General features: G+C 34.7%; 1 protein-coding gene across 1 annotated transcript in view; it reads left to right on the forward strand.

The window, feature by feature from the left end:
• LOC140751800 (uncharacterized) overlaps positions 1 to 19026 on the forward strand; it is a 50632-nt gene that overhangs the window by 10647 nt on the left and 20959 nt on the right. The window contains exon 2 of the mRNA XM_073085843.1: positions 7312 to 7508. Within this exon, the coding sequence (XP_072941944.1) occupies positions 7312 to 7508 (197 nt within the window). The remainder of the gene's footprint in view (positions 1 to 7311; positions 7509 to 19026) is intronic.

Below are 19026 nucleotides of genomic sequence, written 5' to 3' on the forward strand. Positions count from 1 at the left end.
ACTCAAATTCCTAAAGTCTATTATAATTACGATGCTATCCCTAAGGATTTATCTATATCTATACTAATATTATAAAGAGGAAAACCTTGTTTGTTTGTTTGGTTGTAATGAATAGGTTCAAAAACTACTGGACCAATTTTAAAAATTCTTTCGCCATTCGCAAGCTACATTATCCACGAGTAACATAGGCTATATTTTATATGAAATAAATTCGATAAATAGATTTTGAGGCGGTACAAAGTTTTTCGGCTCTGCTAGTGTAATATAATAATAATAAATGCATCTGACCTTTCAAACAAAGCCACAGCCGTATTCTATCACAGTTAAACCTACTAAACCTCTGAATCATACTTTATTCGCTGTAAAAATTGTTTGAAGAGGAAGGATGAAGTTTAGACAACTGTTTTATGGTATCCTTATCTAGAATTTCCTGTGTTGTATAGGAGCCATAGAACCCTTCAGTTACTTTTCTAAGTAACCGCTACTGTTTTATTATAATTACGAATATGTATAAATATTGTTTTTACTTAACTTAATAGTTTTGTTCAGATCCTTTTGGCAGTTTCCAAGTAAGTCAAATTAAAAATATTTCATTCAAAGTATTCTTTACAGTAAATACCCTTAGTATGAGTTTTTACGTTTATACAAAAAATATTGTTTTTGTATTCGTTTACGTATTTCCCATACATTTCCAATCAGTTCTGATCCATACAGTAAAAACTCATACTAAGGATACATAACTCTTTTTGAATGTCAATATATTTACCACCACTTTACAAGGTGTTTCGTTACGGAGTAGAAGTCGTAATCTAAAATCGTAAATTTGACTAGATTATTGACAATAATCGTGAAGAAACTTAAAAAAAAATATCGTATTTTCAAATTCATGGACATGTTAAATTCATTGTCTAAGTTATATTAAATTGGATGAATTACATTTTTCATTTTTATAATTTATTTTTCGTAAAACAATATTTTAGATGGAATTGAAATAGTGAATTGTCACTATTGCACACACCCTTAATAATTTATCAACGTGATATTAACCTACAGTAGTCTACGAAACCGTTTTACAATTATATACTCGTTTCATCACGTATTTCTTAGTATATGTACATAACATACAAGCTGTTGCTAAATGGTAATTGCTGCTATGGACAATCAACCCCAAATAGGAATAATTGACGTCATCACAGGTGAGTTATCGCCCCCAGGCTAAATTTGATAGCTTCAAATTACTACGAGTACCTTTGTAAGCCTGTAAAGAAAGGGGTAACCTTTCTTTTATGTGATTTAGTATTTTTTTATAGAATCACTGATAAAACTAAGAAGGTAAGGTATTGGCACAATTATCAATTAAAACTATTAATAGGGTTACAATATGAACTTTGTACCAACAACAACAAAAAGTCCGGCGAAAAACGTTGCTCAAACTTTCTTATTGCTCCGTTCGTAATGCCAAAGTGAAATCGTTTTCATTTGGCGAACAAGTGGCGGGACGAGAGGCTGCGATGACGGTCACGAAACAAAGAGTAGTGCTTTGGGCGGGGCGGGGGTGAGGGGGTGCGGGGGTGAGTTCTCGCCGCGTGAGCGATTGCGTTCCTAATTGGCAGCGGCGTCCGCGAGAATCTTAAGGGGAGGACAGCGGAGCTCCAGCTCGTGTTCTGTCTTGCGGCGTCTCCACGTGGACGCCCCGAGCCCCGAGCCCCGAGCCCCGAGTCACCCTCTCCGTCGCCTATGCAACACAATAACTCACCTCCGCCGCGCACGTAATCTCGAGTAAACCCGGATTATACCCGTTAATCACGCAGAAATTAATTACAAGTTTGCGTATTAATTGTAGTACAATTACAAGAATTACTGGGTTAGGTAATATTAAATGCTCTGATTCACGGCTTGTGTAGACTGTTTGTTGAGTGTGCTGTCTAGTTATACACTAATTTAGGTTAGCGAAGAAACCATTTATTCTAATGATAATTAAAGATATTAATGTACAATTAGGTACAATACAAATACAGGTGTACGGTACAATGCTTGTTGTGCTTTAAGATTTTGGAAACTTTCATAGATTTTGTTTTTGCTAGAAAACTCAATCACTTTCATTATATTCGCGTTTAGTTAATTGTACGATTTATCAGTTAAGATTTCATTGTAGTGGTATTTTAGTTCGATTATAGTGATAAGTACCTACTTTTTGCTATTAAAAATATGAATGGAATCCTCTGGTTTAAGAACGAAATGTAGTAATAGTAAGGTATAGGTCCGTGTGGGGCGTACCAAATTAGTCTTTAGGTTAGTAGGTTCGTTTCTTAGGAATTAAAGGATTATTTCTGTCAAATAATCTATTTATTGGTATTTTATGAATTGTTGGTACAATGAATTATTAGAGATATGATACGGAAATCTTTACACATAACATAACAATATTAACGTTATTATTAGTTAACACTGCTTTATTGAACAACTACATATCCGAACAATATATTTCGATATCGAAAAGAGAATACACACTACATTCCTCAAACCAATAACTTGATTCGATTTGATTTTGCGCATAACGGGGAGGGTAAATACGAGCAGTTCGGTTGCGAGCCAATATCACCATTTCTATTCTCATGTCGCCTTTGCATGCAAGTGGACGGGTTAATTCGATTTGGTACGAGGACGAGGGCAATATTTTATCGTATCATGTGATCTATTCTGTCCCAAGAAGTATAGTATAGTAGAGTGGGTCATAAAAAAGGCAATATCTCACAGTCGAGCTGCGCCGCGGCCGCGATCGTAACTCTACAATGTTACAGTTACTGGCTACACTCCACTTGAGTTTTTGTTGGATAATATGATATGTCGTACTTGTCATGAGAAATTGTTATGTTATGTCGCGAGGATGTGACTGCTCTGAGTTGCTATGGTCTTATTGTTGTACGATATTAACACAAAGAAGATAATACGTGTATTTTTAAAATATCTAAGTAACAAGTATAGTGATTATTTAATTATGGTAATCTATAAATTGCTAAAATGACTAGACTTGAAAGGTAGAGCCAGTATTATTCGACTAGAGTTGGTCACTTCGTTAGATGGTTTTGCACGCTGGTTGACTATCTTACTACCCCCCTACTACTACCTACTATCTAACATACCTTACAAGTTACATCTTATTAGAAACCCTATTCTATCTGATGCCTGAAAAAAACAGTCGATCGGGTATGAAGAATTAAAGTATTAATTGTAAAGTAAATAAAGCGATATTGTATGATGCTTATTATTATTTATGTTGTTATACAGGAAACATTATAATTACAGATTAGGAAAGTATTTTATCCAATGAAATTAAGTTTTAATTCACTTTTATAAATTGATACTTGTTATTTTAATAAAAAAAGTTTAAAAAGGGCATAAAAGATCGAATACTGTGCAAATAATAAAGCTTAGTTAAACCAGTGATTATAAAAGATATTATAAGGCCAGACATTCTATTACGCTCATTTTTATGAGTACGTACCGCCGATAGCACAATTTTGCTCCGGCGTGGAAATTCGCCTTTTACTGCCGCCATTACGTAAATTTACCCACATGTTTATTTGCAAATATAAAATATATTGATGTTGCGCATCACTCTTGAAAGCTTTTTATAACTTTTATACAGCCGTTCATAACTTATCGATTCACAATTACCGCTAACGTAAAGCGACTGAGGTAATTTTCGTAACGTTTAAAAAAATGTAAAGGTATTTTGTTGTGAGGAAAGGCAAACGGAGAGGCCATTAATCTATGCTGCAACCCTTTCGTTGCGGCGAAAAACGGCTCTCGGCCTGCGCAATATGCCGTGATGACGCGTCGACAACGCCTGCATTATGGATGTCGGCAAACTTTCCGCGTGACGCGAGAAAAATGATCCGAGGGCACGCAGATGGATAGCGAAACAATTCACTTCCAGGATTTACTAACGGTTTCGTGTATACACAAGATTGTTATTATAATCGGTTTATGAATCGGTTAGTGAATTCATACTACGAAATAAAAATTAAAAGTAATATTTGATTATATTTGTCTAGTTTCGTAGATGGATAGCAAAACAATTTACTTAGAAGATTTACTAACGGTGGCATTTACACAAAAGATTACCTTAATGGTTTTATGATAATTCCCACTGCTAAATAAAATGCTGAAAAGTAAACATTTCATGAAATTTTCATGCTTTCAACACTGTTTTAAATTTCCCAACGGAAAATCATTTCGAGATATTTCTCAATTCCTCTGAAGCATCTTCTAATTTAGTAAATAGTGAATCTACGAAGCTTATACTTGTAGGGGTTAGGGGCACGGATCATATCACCTGTGAATTAATCGGTCTCTGACGATTAATTAGCGGCACGTGCTCACGGCGTTAACGCCTTGGAACGTACGTGATCTCAGATCACATGCATGATCTCAAAACCATGCATATGTTTTACAACCTAAGAACAAAAGCTTGTACAATTGTACATATTTTGTTCCGTCTTAAATACATAAACGGGTTAAGTAATTACGTTTTAAAGAAAATAGATCAATATTTTAAGGTGTTTATGTTTCAGATTTTGATCATGTCTAAATAGGTATTAAAGATTATTGTTAAAGCAATCCTTACTTGAATCGTAAGCAGAAGTAGAGGTAGGAATCGTAAGTAGGGGTAGCATTAAATTTAGAACGTTACAAAGCAATGAAGGTTGCAATAACAATGAGCAGGGTCTGCCTGACCCACGAACTGTAAACTCAAATTATACATCATAAGAACGGAAACATCTTGGCAAAATCCTCTTCATTAGGTCCCGCAAATTGCAAGGGGGTGCGCGGGGTGGCGGGGCAGTGACACGCGGCAACTCCCCGCCTCCCCTGGATCCCCGGAGCCTCTATTAATAATGCAAATGAGACCGCAGCTCGGCCAAGAAGCGAGTCTCGATTAATTCCGGTTCATTTGAGGTAATTGTCGCTGCGCGCGTGCGGTCTGCGGTCCGCAGCGGCCCGCACCACGTCCGCGCGTCTAATGTCTAATGCCTCTAATGGTTTCAGGGGATTTCGCTTTACTTTCACAACCAGGTTTATGTAGTACTGTCTGTTTGCTGTAATTGAAATATGTGTTATCAGGCATAAGTCAATAATTATTACATATTTTTTAAACGCTGACAGTATAAATAATGTTGTTGTTACGTTAGATATATATTTTTTGAGCAATAATAACTAATAAAATAAAGGAAAAATAATTTTAAGATTTATATTGAAGTTCTGTGAAAATGATCAAAAATTACAATAAAGTCAATATACAGTGCCATATTATATACATGTTTCGATAAATACCTTCGTTACATAGTTCATAGTCACTGCATTAAATTATATAAAAGAATACCACGGGAACTTTCGATGAACATTGCAATGTATGTAACCATTCTATCAAGCGTAGCGCTACGAATGCTACGAGCTAAAGCCGCCAATAAGTAAATTCAACCTTAACAACTCATTAAAAATAAAACATGTTAAGTAAAATAACTTTAAAAACAACGAAGGAAAGTGACGTTTATCCGTAGATTAAGTAAGTAAACAATAATCTTTTTCGTTCGTGAATTGAATAACTTTTAAACAAATAATGATGATAATTGGGCAAAAATATTAAATGCGCCGTTGTAATAAAAATCTAACAATTATTATTGTAATTTGAATTGGCAGTTCTTTAATAATCTTTCCGTTTAACTTTTCCGTGAGTCGTAATGGGATTTTTATTACTTTTCTTCGTTTACTTTACTTATTTTTATTACATAAAGCACTACTTTGCGTTTAAACTCGCACCAATAATTCTTAAAGCCGCAACATAACTTTTAAAATAATACTATGCGTAAATGGTATATGACTTTATATTACAACTTTAACAAGACACCTTCCTTCGTTTCTAGTATTACATTCGTACTCATGAAATACGGACTACATCACGTTCAAGTAAAAAAAAAAGTATGCAGAATTCGGTTCGCCAAAGTTGTAATAAATGATCATAACATCAAAGTGAAATATAATTGCAGATTCTAATAAAGAAGTTAGTTTTAAAAGTAATATATTTTATTTCAAAACTCTCGATACAAATGTTACCTTTTCTTACATAACAATGATATTTCTACATTGGAACTGTGAGCACAAAGATTGCATTTTTCCTAGCGTAGCAGAGCAAGCCTCCGCTACGGGCTACGATCGATACGGATGCCACGCGACATCCCAAAGGTTGGGTTTTTCCACCGCACTCTACGTATTTATAGCCTCTGGAAGATTTCGCAGATGTAATTCTTTATGTATACTTATTTATACAATACACGTATATTCGGTAATGTTGAGAAAACGTGTTGCTACGTATTTTGTGCGAATACTTTGTTGTTTACTGCTATTTTACCTATTATAAGTGAAGGTTGGATATTTTTCTATAGGTTACAGTGATACAACGAATAAAATATTAAACATGTAAAATTGACTTAAAAGTACAGAGCTCTGTATAAAAATCAAAAATAAAGTAAAATGAGCACAATTAGTAAATAATGATTTTATTTGAAATATGATTAACATGGCTTAAAAATAAGATTTTATATATTCAGTTACTTGTGGTTACACTTAAGTTCCAAATTACATACATAAATATAAATATATAATCAAATGACGAAACCTACATGCGGTAAATGAAATGAAAATTATTTAACCGCATCCGAATTCCCATAACAATGTTTCGCTGTGTTTATTTATAAAATGTGTAGGTAGAAACGTGGAGGTACATTTCAGGATTGTGTGCCTACAAGGGCGAGGGTGCGTGTTGGAGGGGAGACAAAAATGGCCGTACAACCTGTGTACTCCCTTTTGCAAGACAGCCCGAAATTTTTAAATACTGTAATAAGATGTCAACGTTATCTGTTAGAATATAATTAACTAGTATCTAAATTAAGTTTAAATTATGTTATAATTATATGTTTCTATAAATTAATTTTACCAGATAAAATACAGTAGGTACATACATTTTTTTTACCCTATAGATAAAATGCTGTGAACACAATTCAAATTATTATTTTAGCACGTCTTGTCCTATTCTAGTGAGCAGTAAAATGTAATAATTAAAAGTGCACATTAAAACAAATATATAACATAATACATAGATAAGTCACCATACCTTATTCATTGAAATTCTTAAGAAAATGTTGGAAATTACTTATTTTGCACCATGTACTATTATATATTGTGTTATGTTTAAAGAAATTTATTCTCATGCTTACACATGTATTATTTAATCCTTTATTTTGTTTACAGCTGGTCTTCCCTACAAAGTGTATGGCGGACATGAAGGCTCGCTGACGGAGAAACGCAAGCAGCGCCGAATCCGGACCACGTTCACATCGGCGCAGCTGAAGGAACTGGAGAGAGCCTTCCAAGAAACCCATTACCCCGACATATACACGAGAGAAGAGATTGCCATGAAAATCGACCTCACTGAAGCGAGAGTACAGGTATGTGCCTATATTATTTACTTGTAATTTAAATATAAAAAATGCGAGTATACCTACAGATCTTTGAAGTTGATCCTGAAAAGTACTATACAATAATGCAGTCCCCTTAAAGGGAAGCAGTTGCTGCCGGCAACCAACCATCCATACATCATACATTGACGACCCGCGTGGCGGAGCGGTCACCATACCGGCTGACATCCCGGGTTCGATTCCCAGCCAGAGAGAAATCTAAATTATAAATTTAGGTTTCTCTTTCTGGGTGTTTGTGTATTTGTCTCTGTGTGTCCATAGCACCCACGATACAGGAAATCCTAGTGTAGGGATGTGAGTGTAGAAAGCGTTTAATTATTTTAATCTGTACCCTTACCAGGAGTTTTTACGTTTCGACAAATATGACTGTTTTGGTATTTGTTTACGTATTGGCCCATACGATTTCCTAGTTCTGGACACAATCCGCTAGGGGCGCTGATTGGAATTTGTATGGGCAAATACGTAAACAAATACCAAAACAGTCATATTTGTCGAAACGTAAAAACTCCTGGTAAGGGTACTGTAACCAATTCTATATAGAACGGAGATTTTACCTGAAGTCGATCATAGACGCCTTGCCACTCCTGAGAACTGAGATAATCTTGTCATATGGAAGTTAGTTTAAATCACTGTAAATGTAAATTGATCACTGCGACTTATGATAACCCTGAATTAATGAAAAATGGACTAGCGGCGTATCTATAAGCATATCATTCAAGCATAGACTATAATCCATTACAGTCTATGCTTGAATGATTTATGGAAGTACTTACTTCTCACATATTTATGAATCTTGTAAATTATAATACAGCGCTCTCCTACTATAACTGCTGCTGTTATAAGGTAGATGCCTACGTCTACCTTATAATACCGCCAACGTTAAGTTGCCACGAAGAGTTCTAATCCTTATATTCAATTTTAAAAGTTAATCGAAATTTCCCTTTTTGAGAGATATCTATTAAGTACCTCTTGTTTACTTAGTCCAGGGTTAAATTGAAAGTTTTAATAACGACTGTTACAATATTAAGATTTCCCGGGGCTACGCTTATCAACGTACCTACCTAACTCAATACGTCAACCAACTTTTTTTCTAGGTTTTCGTAGATATCAGTGTAAGTTATAGGTGCTTAAACTAAATAATATGTCGAAGGTTTTGTTATTCCGATTAAAGCTCCGTTAATCCAATCCCATAACATTTATTGTATCAAAATTAGTTAAATTAAAAAAGAACCTTATCTATGACAATGTGGTTCGCCTGTGGTTTACATTAATAATGTTAAAACTACGGAACACATGCGCGTGGCAGGGTTGGCAAAAAAATGTTTTTGTTCCGTCCATCACAGAATTTTCGCAGTCCAATTAGTGTCTTGTAATTCGGCCGCGGCTGACGGGCGCCGAGCCTTCGTAAAAAAAGATAGCAGACATCTCGCGGTGTAACTGTTAATTTTATAATAGGCGCTTATTTTTGTGTAACGGCTAAGCAGACGTCCTACTTTTAGTTGCGATTCGGTTTTGGAGATTGCATAGATGTTGTGTTACGTTTTGGTGATTTGCTTCTTTCGGTCGCGATGTCGTAAACGTGCGTTTCAGTGAGGGTAAATGCAAGATAAATTTGAATCGAGTTCACTTGCACGAAACGTTGAAAAGTAACAGCGAGACCTGCGCTCCAATGTTTAGCGGTGGGAGTGTTTGCTGCATAAGGTGGTAGAACCTTCTGTGCTTCCACTCTAGCGGCACTACCGCCACACCTTTTTCTATCAGTGTTAAGGGCTGATATGTTCTGGTTAGAAGGGATACATACTTATCCGAGGTGTTCCAGCCTAGTCCTCAAGGGGTAATGGCGTATCAGTGGGCGACCTCAGGTAGAAATTAAATCTTATCTGGTTTACGTAGATATGTCTGTGAACAGCAGTAGCCCCTTACCATCAGGGGGACTTCATGTTCATCTGCTATTTTTCTTTATAAAAAAAATTTGCTTCCGGAGCAGCTAAATCGACAATCGCCGAAGCTAAAAGTTGCACGTCTGTAGAGGCCCTTAACCGGACCTTGTGCGTCGTGTGCTCCTTCTGAATGTTTAATGCAATACGGAATCGAGTGAGCCGCGACCGCCCGTACACAGATAGCTGATCACGTATGAACCCACAGCGGTACACCCGACGCGACCATTCTAATTTCATAACCTAGGAGACATGACGCCCGACATGGATCAATTATTTATTGTCACGAAACATATTTTTATGGAACTAAAGACTTATTTGAGATTAATTTCATAAGATATACTTAAGTTAGAAAATTACTACATTTTATGTAAGTTAAAAATATATTTTAATTATATTAATTATTGGTTTGGAAAGTCAAAAGAGCTAATCCGAGCGATCTAAAGTGCGATTTGCTTCACTCGTTTTAAAAACTTGTCAAGCTTATAGATTTCTTTACAAAGTTCTTTCGTCATTTAAGCAAGATTTCAATTTTCATTACGCAAATAACATCGAAAAATTTGTGCGTGGATTAGGAGCTAAATTTCCATAACATGCTTTGGGGAACAGCTTTAAAAGTTTATCCAAAACAAGAAAAACTGTTTGTCACATAACCGTGTACATAATGGAAAAACAATAGCAAGGCTGTGTAAGTGTGTATATAGCGGCACCCTCGCGCAGGAAACGCTCATTACGTTAAAAAGTGTATCGGAATGGTAGGGAGCTGCCATAAATATCGCGAGCGGTCGCGTAACTCAGGCTCGCGCGACTCCTGATAATTAAAACTCGCCTGCAAAATACGAATTCACATATTACAATTAAAATTGGGTGAAGCGGCACGGCAAATATAGCATATACCTACAGTAGTGCACGCAAATGTATCCGTAATGAAATTATTTTGAAACATTGCTTCATTTCGATTGTTTTATTTGTTATATCTTTCGCTCTGTTTTAATTTATCGAAAGAGGTTGTCAGTGGTTTGGATTTGTTTCGGTTTCATATGAATGTGTGAAGCATTAATTTAATTAAAATAAATTAAACGTAAGTTTATTATAAAAGTAAGTACGAGTAGAAGTGGCCTAGTAGTACGACCTCTGCATCCAAGTTTCGAATCCCAGACACGCATCTCCGATTTTTAAAACTTTTGCGTACATATTAGAAATTAATTACAACTTGCTTAAACAGTGAAGCAAACACAGAAGACAACTATATGCCTTGGAGTTCTCAAAAAAAGTTTTTGAAGGTGTGTGAAATTCACACTGCGAATTCTATTTGTGTCTGTCTGAATCCTATGGTCTCACATTTAGAAAAGACCCATGATCAGCAGTAGGAAAGTAATGAGTTGACGACCACGAGTTGAATTATTTATTTGCCTTTATTTAAGGTAAAACATAAAAAATAAAATCCATAGAAAGTCCGATTTTATTACAATTATTTACTTTAAGGATCTTAGGGTTTGATTAATTAAACAAGCAACATAGGTGTATTTCTAAACGGATATGCAAATACGGAAAAACAAAAATAAATTCCATGTCGTGTCCTAATTCAACACGAATCCTCAAAATCAGCGGCGGTCCGCAAACACAGCTCGCCGAAAGCGTTGAGTAAACGCACAATTTACGGTAAACGGTCCATGCTCTGTAATAGCTGGTTTAAATTATATTTCACACGAGTTTCATCGGGTACCACGTGCGAGCACAAAACTGTTATCCGATTTCTAGGCAGAACCCTGTAACTTTTTGTGAAAAGTACAATCACTTTGATAAATATGTATCCAAATCGATTTACTGGATTGAAGAATAAAATGTTTTTAGGGTTCCATATCCAAAGGTTAAAAACCCTATTACTAAGCTTCCGCTGTCTGTCTGTCTGTCTGTCTGTCTATCATAAACACTCCGTGTACGAGTTTGACTAACACTTGACTAATTATTTTTTGTCTGAAGTAGCAAACGTGTGTGCAGTCCCGCTGATGGTAAGTGGTCACTGCCGCTCATTAACAGTCTTGAGGACAATGATGACCACCTCCTATGTAAGTCAGATGTACAGATGAAACTTATACCACCAGTAGGCACTTCTATTACATAAACGTTTTCGTCATTAGGTACGCAACGGACTTCGATTTCATTTTGATGATTCCAATCATACTAGAAAAAGGGCCTAGTACAAAAAACAATTATATTGAAGAACAGTTTAGTTTATTGAAACAAAACTACTACAGATAATTTTAGGTTCGAATCATTGCACTTAAATGTTCCTAGATTAGTGTGAACGGTCCATAATAAAAAGCCACCTGCTCCAGCGTAGAGCAAAAGGAATCACTTGAAAAATGACCAGCTGCTTTATAATACAGAGCGTATTTTTTCGTGCCCACGTTGTCATAGGGATGGTGCAATTTAATCCATCAAGCGATGCTGCACGGTGGCGGCCGTGTCGATAAATTGTATGTAATTGCCAACGATTTTAGTTTTATTGTGATCCCCGACGGTATGAGATTAGATAACGATTTTGAAAAATGTGATGTTTAGTTTTTTTATTCGATTTTAGGTATTAGATACGTAGGATAAATGGTATTTATGTGTAAGCGTACTTGTTGTTTAGATAAAGTTTTCCTCTGAAGTCAGTCTTTCAGAAAGAAATGAAAATTACATTTATGGAAAATATATAATTTTTTCTTGATAATATTTAGGTTAAAGATTTTAGCGCTGAATAATTATGAAAAACATATTAAAACATTTTCATTAAAAATTATTAGTTTATTTAGTAATAGATAAATGTAACCGGGAAATAATATACCTTATTAAATATTTAATGAAAATTTTACTCTGCTTATAGAACATTTATTATCTTGTAGATTAGTATAGTACTAAAGTGAAAGCCTCGATATATTTCGTTAAGACATTTTGTTTAAATGCTCAACTTATATATTTAGAGAAGTAGCGTCCACTTTTCATGATTATTATTGGCTACGCGATCCAGTGGTCACCGGCGATCCGGTTTGACAGCGGCTGCAACGTTGCAAATAGATTGACACGAGCAGCGGGAGTTGCCGGCCTGGTGTCAATCCAGCTTCCAATCTTACTCTCAAGATCGAATGCCGCTGGGAATTCGATCTGAATAAATATATTTCGTAATAGAACTACACATAAGTTTCCTCGTTATATATCAAATGAATTTACGAATGTTAGTGTTCGCTCAGCGGTCGAAATTCATCCATGATCATTATTGAAAATGGTAAAATTAGTCATTACCTACCTAAACAAAAAAGAAAATAGGATAAGAAAGAAAAGTGAAAAAGGTATCAATTGTTATGTTTAGGTAAACGTGAAATCAACTGCGTTTAACAATTGCTTTTGTGAAATAGACTCCGGTTTAGAATGAAATCAATACCCACACTTTACAGGATCTACAAATTAATTAACATAATGTGTTTATTGAGCGTGCGTTTGTTTTGTTAAAATCATCTCTATATAGAGTCATGTGCAAATCCCATTGCTTTGAATGACAAAACGGGTGTAATGCTTGTAGCAATTACATTTCCCCGAGAACAATGCCGCCCTACGACTCTACAAGTGCCACGCAGGTGTGACACGTGGCGGCGCGTGGCGAACACGCGTCCGCCCTGATGTGCACTTGCCACAAATATTTGCTTTTAAGGGCATCAAATCATTTGTGCGCTTTATTTCTAAGCTCGAATATCAGTGAAATCAAAATTATAGTTCTTAACTACATTATTGTTATTAGCATGTCGTTTGCATGAATGTATTGGAAATGTATTAACTTTAAAATGTCTATTAACAGTTTTGCGAGGCAAATTGGTTGTTTCATAATTAAAAGAAAAATATTTTATTTATGTACACTTTATTGAACCAAAAATGATGTGGTACAAAAGGGGCATAATGCTAATAATTTAATTAAAAATAATTGTATAATTATTTTTCTGCTTCACAGTTGCATATTTGTACCTTTTTATAAGTTGTTTAGTTAAACTACTGCCATATTTTAAAATATTCAATTAATTAGGCGTTATTAGACCTTTGTTGTAGTACCTAAACTTATATTTATAGTTATTTAGAGACGTTTATGGCCAGCAAACTCACGTTAACGTTACGCGATTTACGCACCCATTTACTTCTATAAGAAGAACACGTACACATAACTGCCTAAAAACAAATTTTGCCACAAACACAGCTTTTACTATTGATATTATAAGTAATTGATTTTAAAATCGCGCAACGACAATCACATCAACAAATAAAAATAAAACTTCTATGTATTTCATTACAGCTTAACTATAGTATTCTAAAACGGCTTCATTAGGGCTTTTCTCCTAACCGCCGTTACGCCCTAAGTTAATCGTGTTGATTGCGGTCCGAGCTATCACCGATTGTAATCACTTAACGTCGGGTCCCTTACCCCTTGTCCGAATTAGAGGATTGTCATTGACGTTATTAAAATCTGGTCATAATGGAAGATGTTTAGCGTGTTATCCTATAATGTGGCGATTATGACTCGGAATCGATTGAGCTTTAGGTATATACAAACTGGGGGGTTACTAACATCTCTTAAAACAATATTATATTAATCATACTTTTACTTTTTTGCAAGAAATTTAACTTTTTAAACAAAATATGACAATTTCAGTTGGTTTTATGCAATGGATAAGCGAAAAATTAATAAGGGTTTAAGTTTGTTCAACTGTGTATGATGGAATATTTTAGTGTTTTAAGGAGGAAATAAAACTTTTCTAAACTATGATGGTTTTTAAAAGATGGTAGTAGGCCCCTGGAATTAATTTGTATGCCACTATTAAAAATAAATACATACAGCGTTAGGCTGTATTTATTTATTTTAAAAACTTTGTCCTTTTCAAAGTGGGTTGAAAATTGGTTCGGCAGTTTAGTTCGGCAAATGATATCTACAGTTACAGTTAACTTTTATTTCATCTCTAGTACCTATAGGGCAGGCTATATATCTCAGATATACGTATGTCTGTTTGCCTGAATTATAAGGGTTACTAGGCATTAATTGAAATATTAGCTCAACCACCAAATAACTATATTATCGAAAGCACTAAACTAAAATTAGTCCCGATTAAGTTTTACTGTCTGTACAAAATCGATTTCAACAACACTCGACTAACATTGCTAGTCGAACAAATCGAATGACAATGTCATGGATTCGGCACGCATAGTTGAGATGAAGGGCGTGACACGATACGGCGCCCATAAGCGCGTTATCGCAATAAACGTGGGAAGTTGGTCTCTCGCACGATGATGCGCGATTACGCCCGCGCGCCGTGTCCTGTGCCTGCGCCTGCGCTCCCACGGGATGTCCTTTGTGAACTTTGATCTGTTTGATTATCTTGGCCTTGCGAATAATTTGTTAGAAGTATGTGTGTGTTGTTTTATTAGGAGTGTGATTGGAAAAGCTTCTGTGAATTGATTGCTTAATTAAAGATATTTCGATCTACACGAGATAGAGCTAAACTTTATTTTTTATCCTATTACGTGCAGTGTTTTTCAAGAACATGGGTGCTATGTAGTCATTATGATATGAAAATTGTCATTGAATTGTCGTTGTCAACTATGACATTAATCTTAATAAATTTTAAGAGCAAACTGGAGCCATAAAATATAATTTTATGTATATAAATATCTCAATATTCAAATTACTCCCAAAGAATGAAATTGCACTATATGAAAACAAGATCATGAATTTGCAAGTTTTGGAATTATTTGTTAACATTTAAGTTTATCAATAGCTACCAAACAAAAAAATTGTAAGTTATCAGCTTTGTAATATGTATTTTTAAATCCAAGCGATCCAGGCATCGATCTCGAACGTTACTTTTGCATTAATCTCCATTATTCTTTTCGGTTACTCCCTAGAAGTGCAAATCGTAGCAAGCACTTAAAGTGATTACAATGTCGCGAAATGGTAAGAAGTCCCTACAGGATACATAAAAGTAGGTAGGTAGGTATAGCTATAGTGGCACCACTCTCTAACAAAATTTATATTTTTTTATATTAAAAAGCAAAAACACAAAGTTTTTGCAAAAATAATTGTTTAAATAAATCAGAAGTGTTTGTTGATTTTTCAGGAAAAGTTATTCTTTGATGGCCCTTCATTGAACAATTAAATATCAAACCATAAAATATCTTATCTGTCTCTTTTTATAAAAACTTTACAAAAATATGTATAAATTGATAGTGATTTTTTGCAACAAATCTATAATAATAAATGTTTATTTAATATTCCATTTTTCACTTTATACAACTGTTCAAAAGCTAATTAGTCATTAATATATTTAAAAGAAACTCAAGTTAGTCATCTACCGGATTGTCTACTGTATCTACTGTATGGGAACTTTTGGGGCAAGATTTGCAATACGTTGGCGTTATAAATAGGGTAGCAGGGCTCTCGCGATTATTTTTCATTTAGCAACTAGTGCCGTGTCCCCAGAGGCGGCCTGGGATCAAGTGTAACTAGCACCCTTGCGTACAACACTGTAATTTGAATGTGAGAAACTTTTCCGCGGTGTATTGGGGATACTTATCAATGTAATGTCAAGGGATTTGTAATTGTTTCTCATGGCAATAACAACAAGTTCGTCCTGGAAAATTGTTGTGTTAGGGTTCTGTGTAGAGATGTCGTGGGAAGAAAATAATCATCAATCCTTTTTTAGTTTAAGAGGTACTCTCCCTTATAAATTGATTGAAACCAAATGAAAGATAAATGTGTATATAGGGAACCAGTTTTAGTACCTACACGAAGAACTAACGGCGGAGTAATTGGTGTACATACATAAAAAAAAAAGATACCGGCCGAATTGATAACCACCTCCTTTTTGAAGTCGGTTAAAAAAAGTGACTAATAATTTATATGTACCGGGGGTAAGCTATGCAAAGATATATAATAAATAAGCTTCACAACTCCTGAGCTATTCCGAAAGAACCAAATTATAAACATAAATGTAATTTAAACTTGATATAATACAAGCACAAAATGTAAACTTTACATGATTACTTACTAAACACTACCAATAATGAAGTTTTTGATGCAGCGTGAAGAATAAATTCATTGCATTTATTAAAGCGCCCTATTGGAAAATTATTTGGGCGAAAACAATCGGAGATATTATTATGAGAAATGTTCATATCCGATTCAACTTGGGGGAGCATAGGAACGCTGTCAAAAGCTATCAGACGCCAGATTATATATAGATCTCATAAGAGAATCACTGTTTTGAACCCACGCTCATGTAGGTATTCTTTTACGGAACTACTATTTTACTTTGGGAGTTAAGTAATAGGTTTTAAAATAATAGATACCTATAACATTTTTTTGGCTACTAAACATACTACATGTTATTTTAATTTCAAAATACTGTAAATACTTTTTCTAACAGTTAGGTAGAGTTTAAAAGTTGATTCTAGCCAAGTAGCGATCGGAAAATGTACTTTAACATTATACAATATCATAAAAGTCAGTCTCTTAAGAGTTATAATTATTATTAATATCTCATTATTAATATATTTTGATTTAAAAGAAATTTTAAAGAAGTAAATGAAAAGTTCGAATACTTACTCTTTGAAAAAGGAGTAAGTATTCGAACTATATATTATATATACGAGTATTATAGTATTCTAGTTATTTATGAAAGTAAAACTTTCATAAATAACTAGGGACTGACGCGTGTTAAAAGGCTGCTAATTGATTAAATGCATATATTTTTAAATATGTGTATGTTAATATCTATTTTATTCGGCGTATTCTAATGATATTTTGAGTATAAAAGTATTATATTCTACTTTTATTATTTTTTGGTGTTACGACTATAGCCCTCACAAACCATTTAACAATATCCAATGCACAAATGCCGGTGCATTGGATATTGTGCATTAACTGTGCATTATTTTTTCTGTCCCCTGCACCGCATCACTCAGTTCTCGACTCATTTACCGCTCACTCCGTTCATAGAGTAGCGGGAGTTTATCAAAATATGGGCCACGCATCTGTTACTTTGAGCGTGTTCTATTATTAAAATATGAGTCTAAATGTTCTAAGTACTTTATAGTAGTTGTTTTTTTCTATCAACGATTATGTTAGCTATAAGTCCAATAGGTAGCCGTGACAATACTGTTTAGTTAAATAGATTTTTATGTACTTTTGAAGTATTTGATAAATCGAGTAAATTGACAATTTTGTGCAGGAATCTGTACAATGTGTAATAATGTTATACGGAGTATCTAATTAATGCAGTAAATTATTCTACTCTTCAGAGAGAAATGAAAAGTTACATTCAATTTAAAATATTGGTATTTCAATCGTTTGATCGTAGATATGCGATCGAGTAAATTACTCAGACCTATTAATGTGGTAGATAAAAATAACATTAATTCATGAAGTTTCATAGTACTCGCACTCGTACGCAGAATCGAAACATCTGCCGATCGCTATCGCTTATTTGTCGTGTCACGTGCCAATGACAACCGATCAACTGATTAGAGAGTATTGTCTCGCGGAAGCACGTCGCGTTTGCACGGCCACGTCACGGTGATCTGTCAAAATCGATTCAAATGTGTCCCACTTTTAATTGAATGAGTTTGGGGAAGTGCCAGTGCTGGCAGACCTAGCCAGTGATTAATAGATGCGATTTTGAAATAGATTAATCAAACCAATTTGTGAAGTTGGGTTCCTGTATACAGTCAATTGTATGAACCGTTTATTTACCGCAGTCAAGATTGCGTTTGATTTGTTGATTTGGAAATTTGTGATTTAGTTATAGTGTCGCTTTTAATAATAATGTGTACATGCTTGATACTATATTTTTACCAAAGTTTGTAACGTGTAAGTATTGCACATAGCTATGCGTGTTTTATTATATCAATTGACCATAAAGGAATTTATTTAGTGTACTTGTAATAGTATGTTAGCTGAAACCGGCGTTACGATGCGCCGCTTACACATTTTTTCCATTATTCAGTAAGAAATCTATAATATTCTAATCTATCAACTTTCTATATTTTTCGTTTTCTATAGTATACTTTTTCAAATTCCATCCGATTCAAGTGATCGAGAACAAATATAATTATGGTTCGTATTCTACGGAATAGTTCCCAAAACTTTTCGTGACATACCATTAGCAACAACACTCATGCAGTGTAACTGGTGTTTATTTATGAAGATGCGAGCAGGGGCCACTAGCCGGGATTGTTCGGAAGGTAATGGTGCGTGCACTATCACCGCGCATCTGTCGCCTGAACACGATCACCGTATGATCATTAAAAATTCATTGGCAATAGTTAAAAAATGCTCGATCACGGATAGGATTATGATTTATGATTAATATGCTATGTAGCGTTGTTGAGCCCCCACAATTGTTTAGGGAGCGTGAAGTGAGATTAAAAAATAAATAAATATTTTTTTTTATAGTTATTTATTAGGGATTTGTGTTAAAGTGTGACTTTGTTGATTGTAAAGCAATGTCGTGAAAACCTTACTATTATTG

This window comes from Epargyreus clarus, unplaced genomic scaffold (assembly GCF_041222505.1).
Source record: "Epargyreus clarus isolate Ecla_fem2 unplaced genomic scaffold, WU_Ecla_fem_2.2 ptg000023l, whole genome shotgun sequence".
In the NCBI taxonomy this organism is placed as follows: Eukaryota; Metazoa; Arthropoda; class Insecta; order Lepidoptera; family Hesperiidae; genus Epargyreus; species Epargyreus clarus.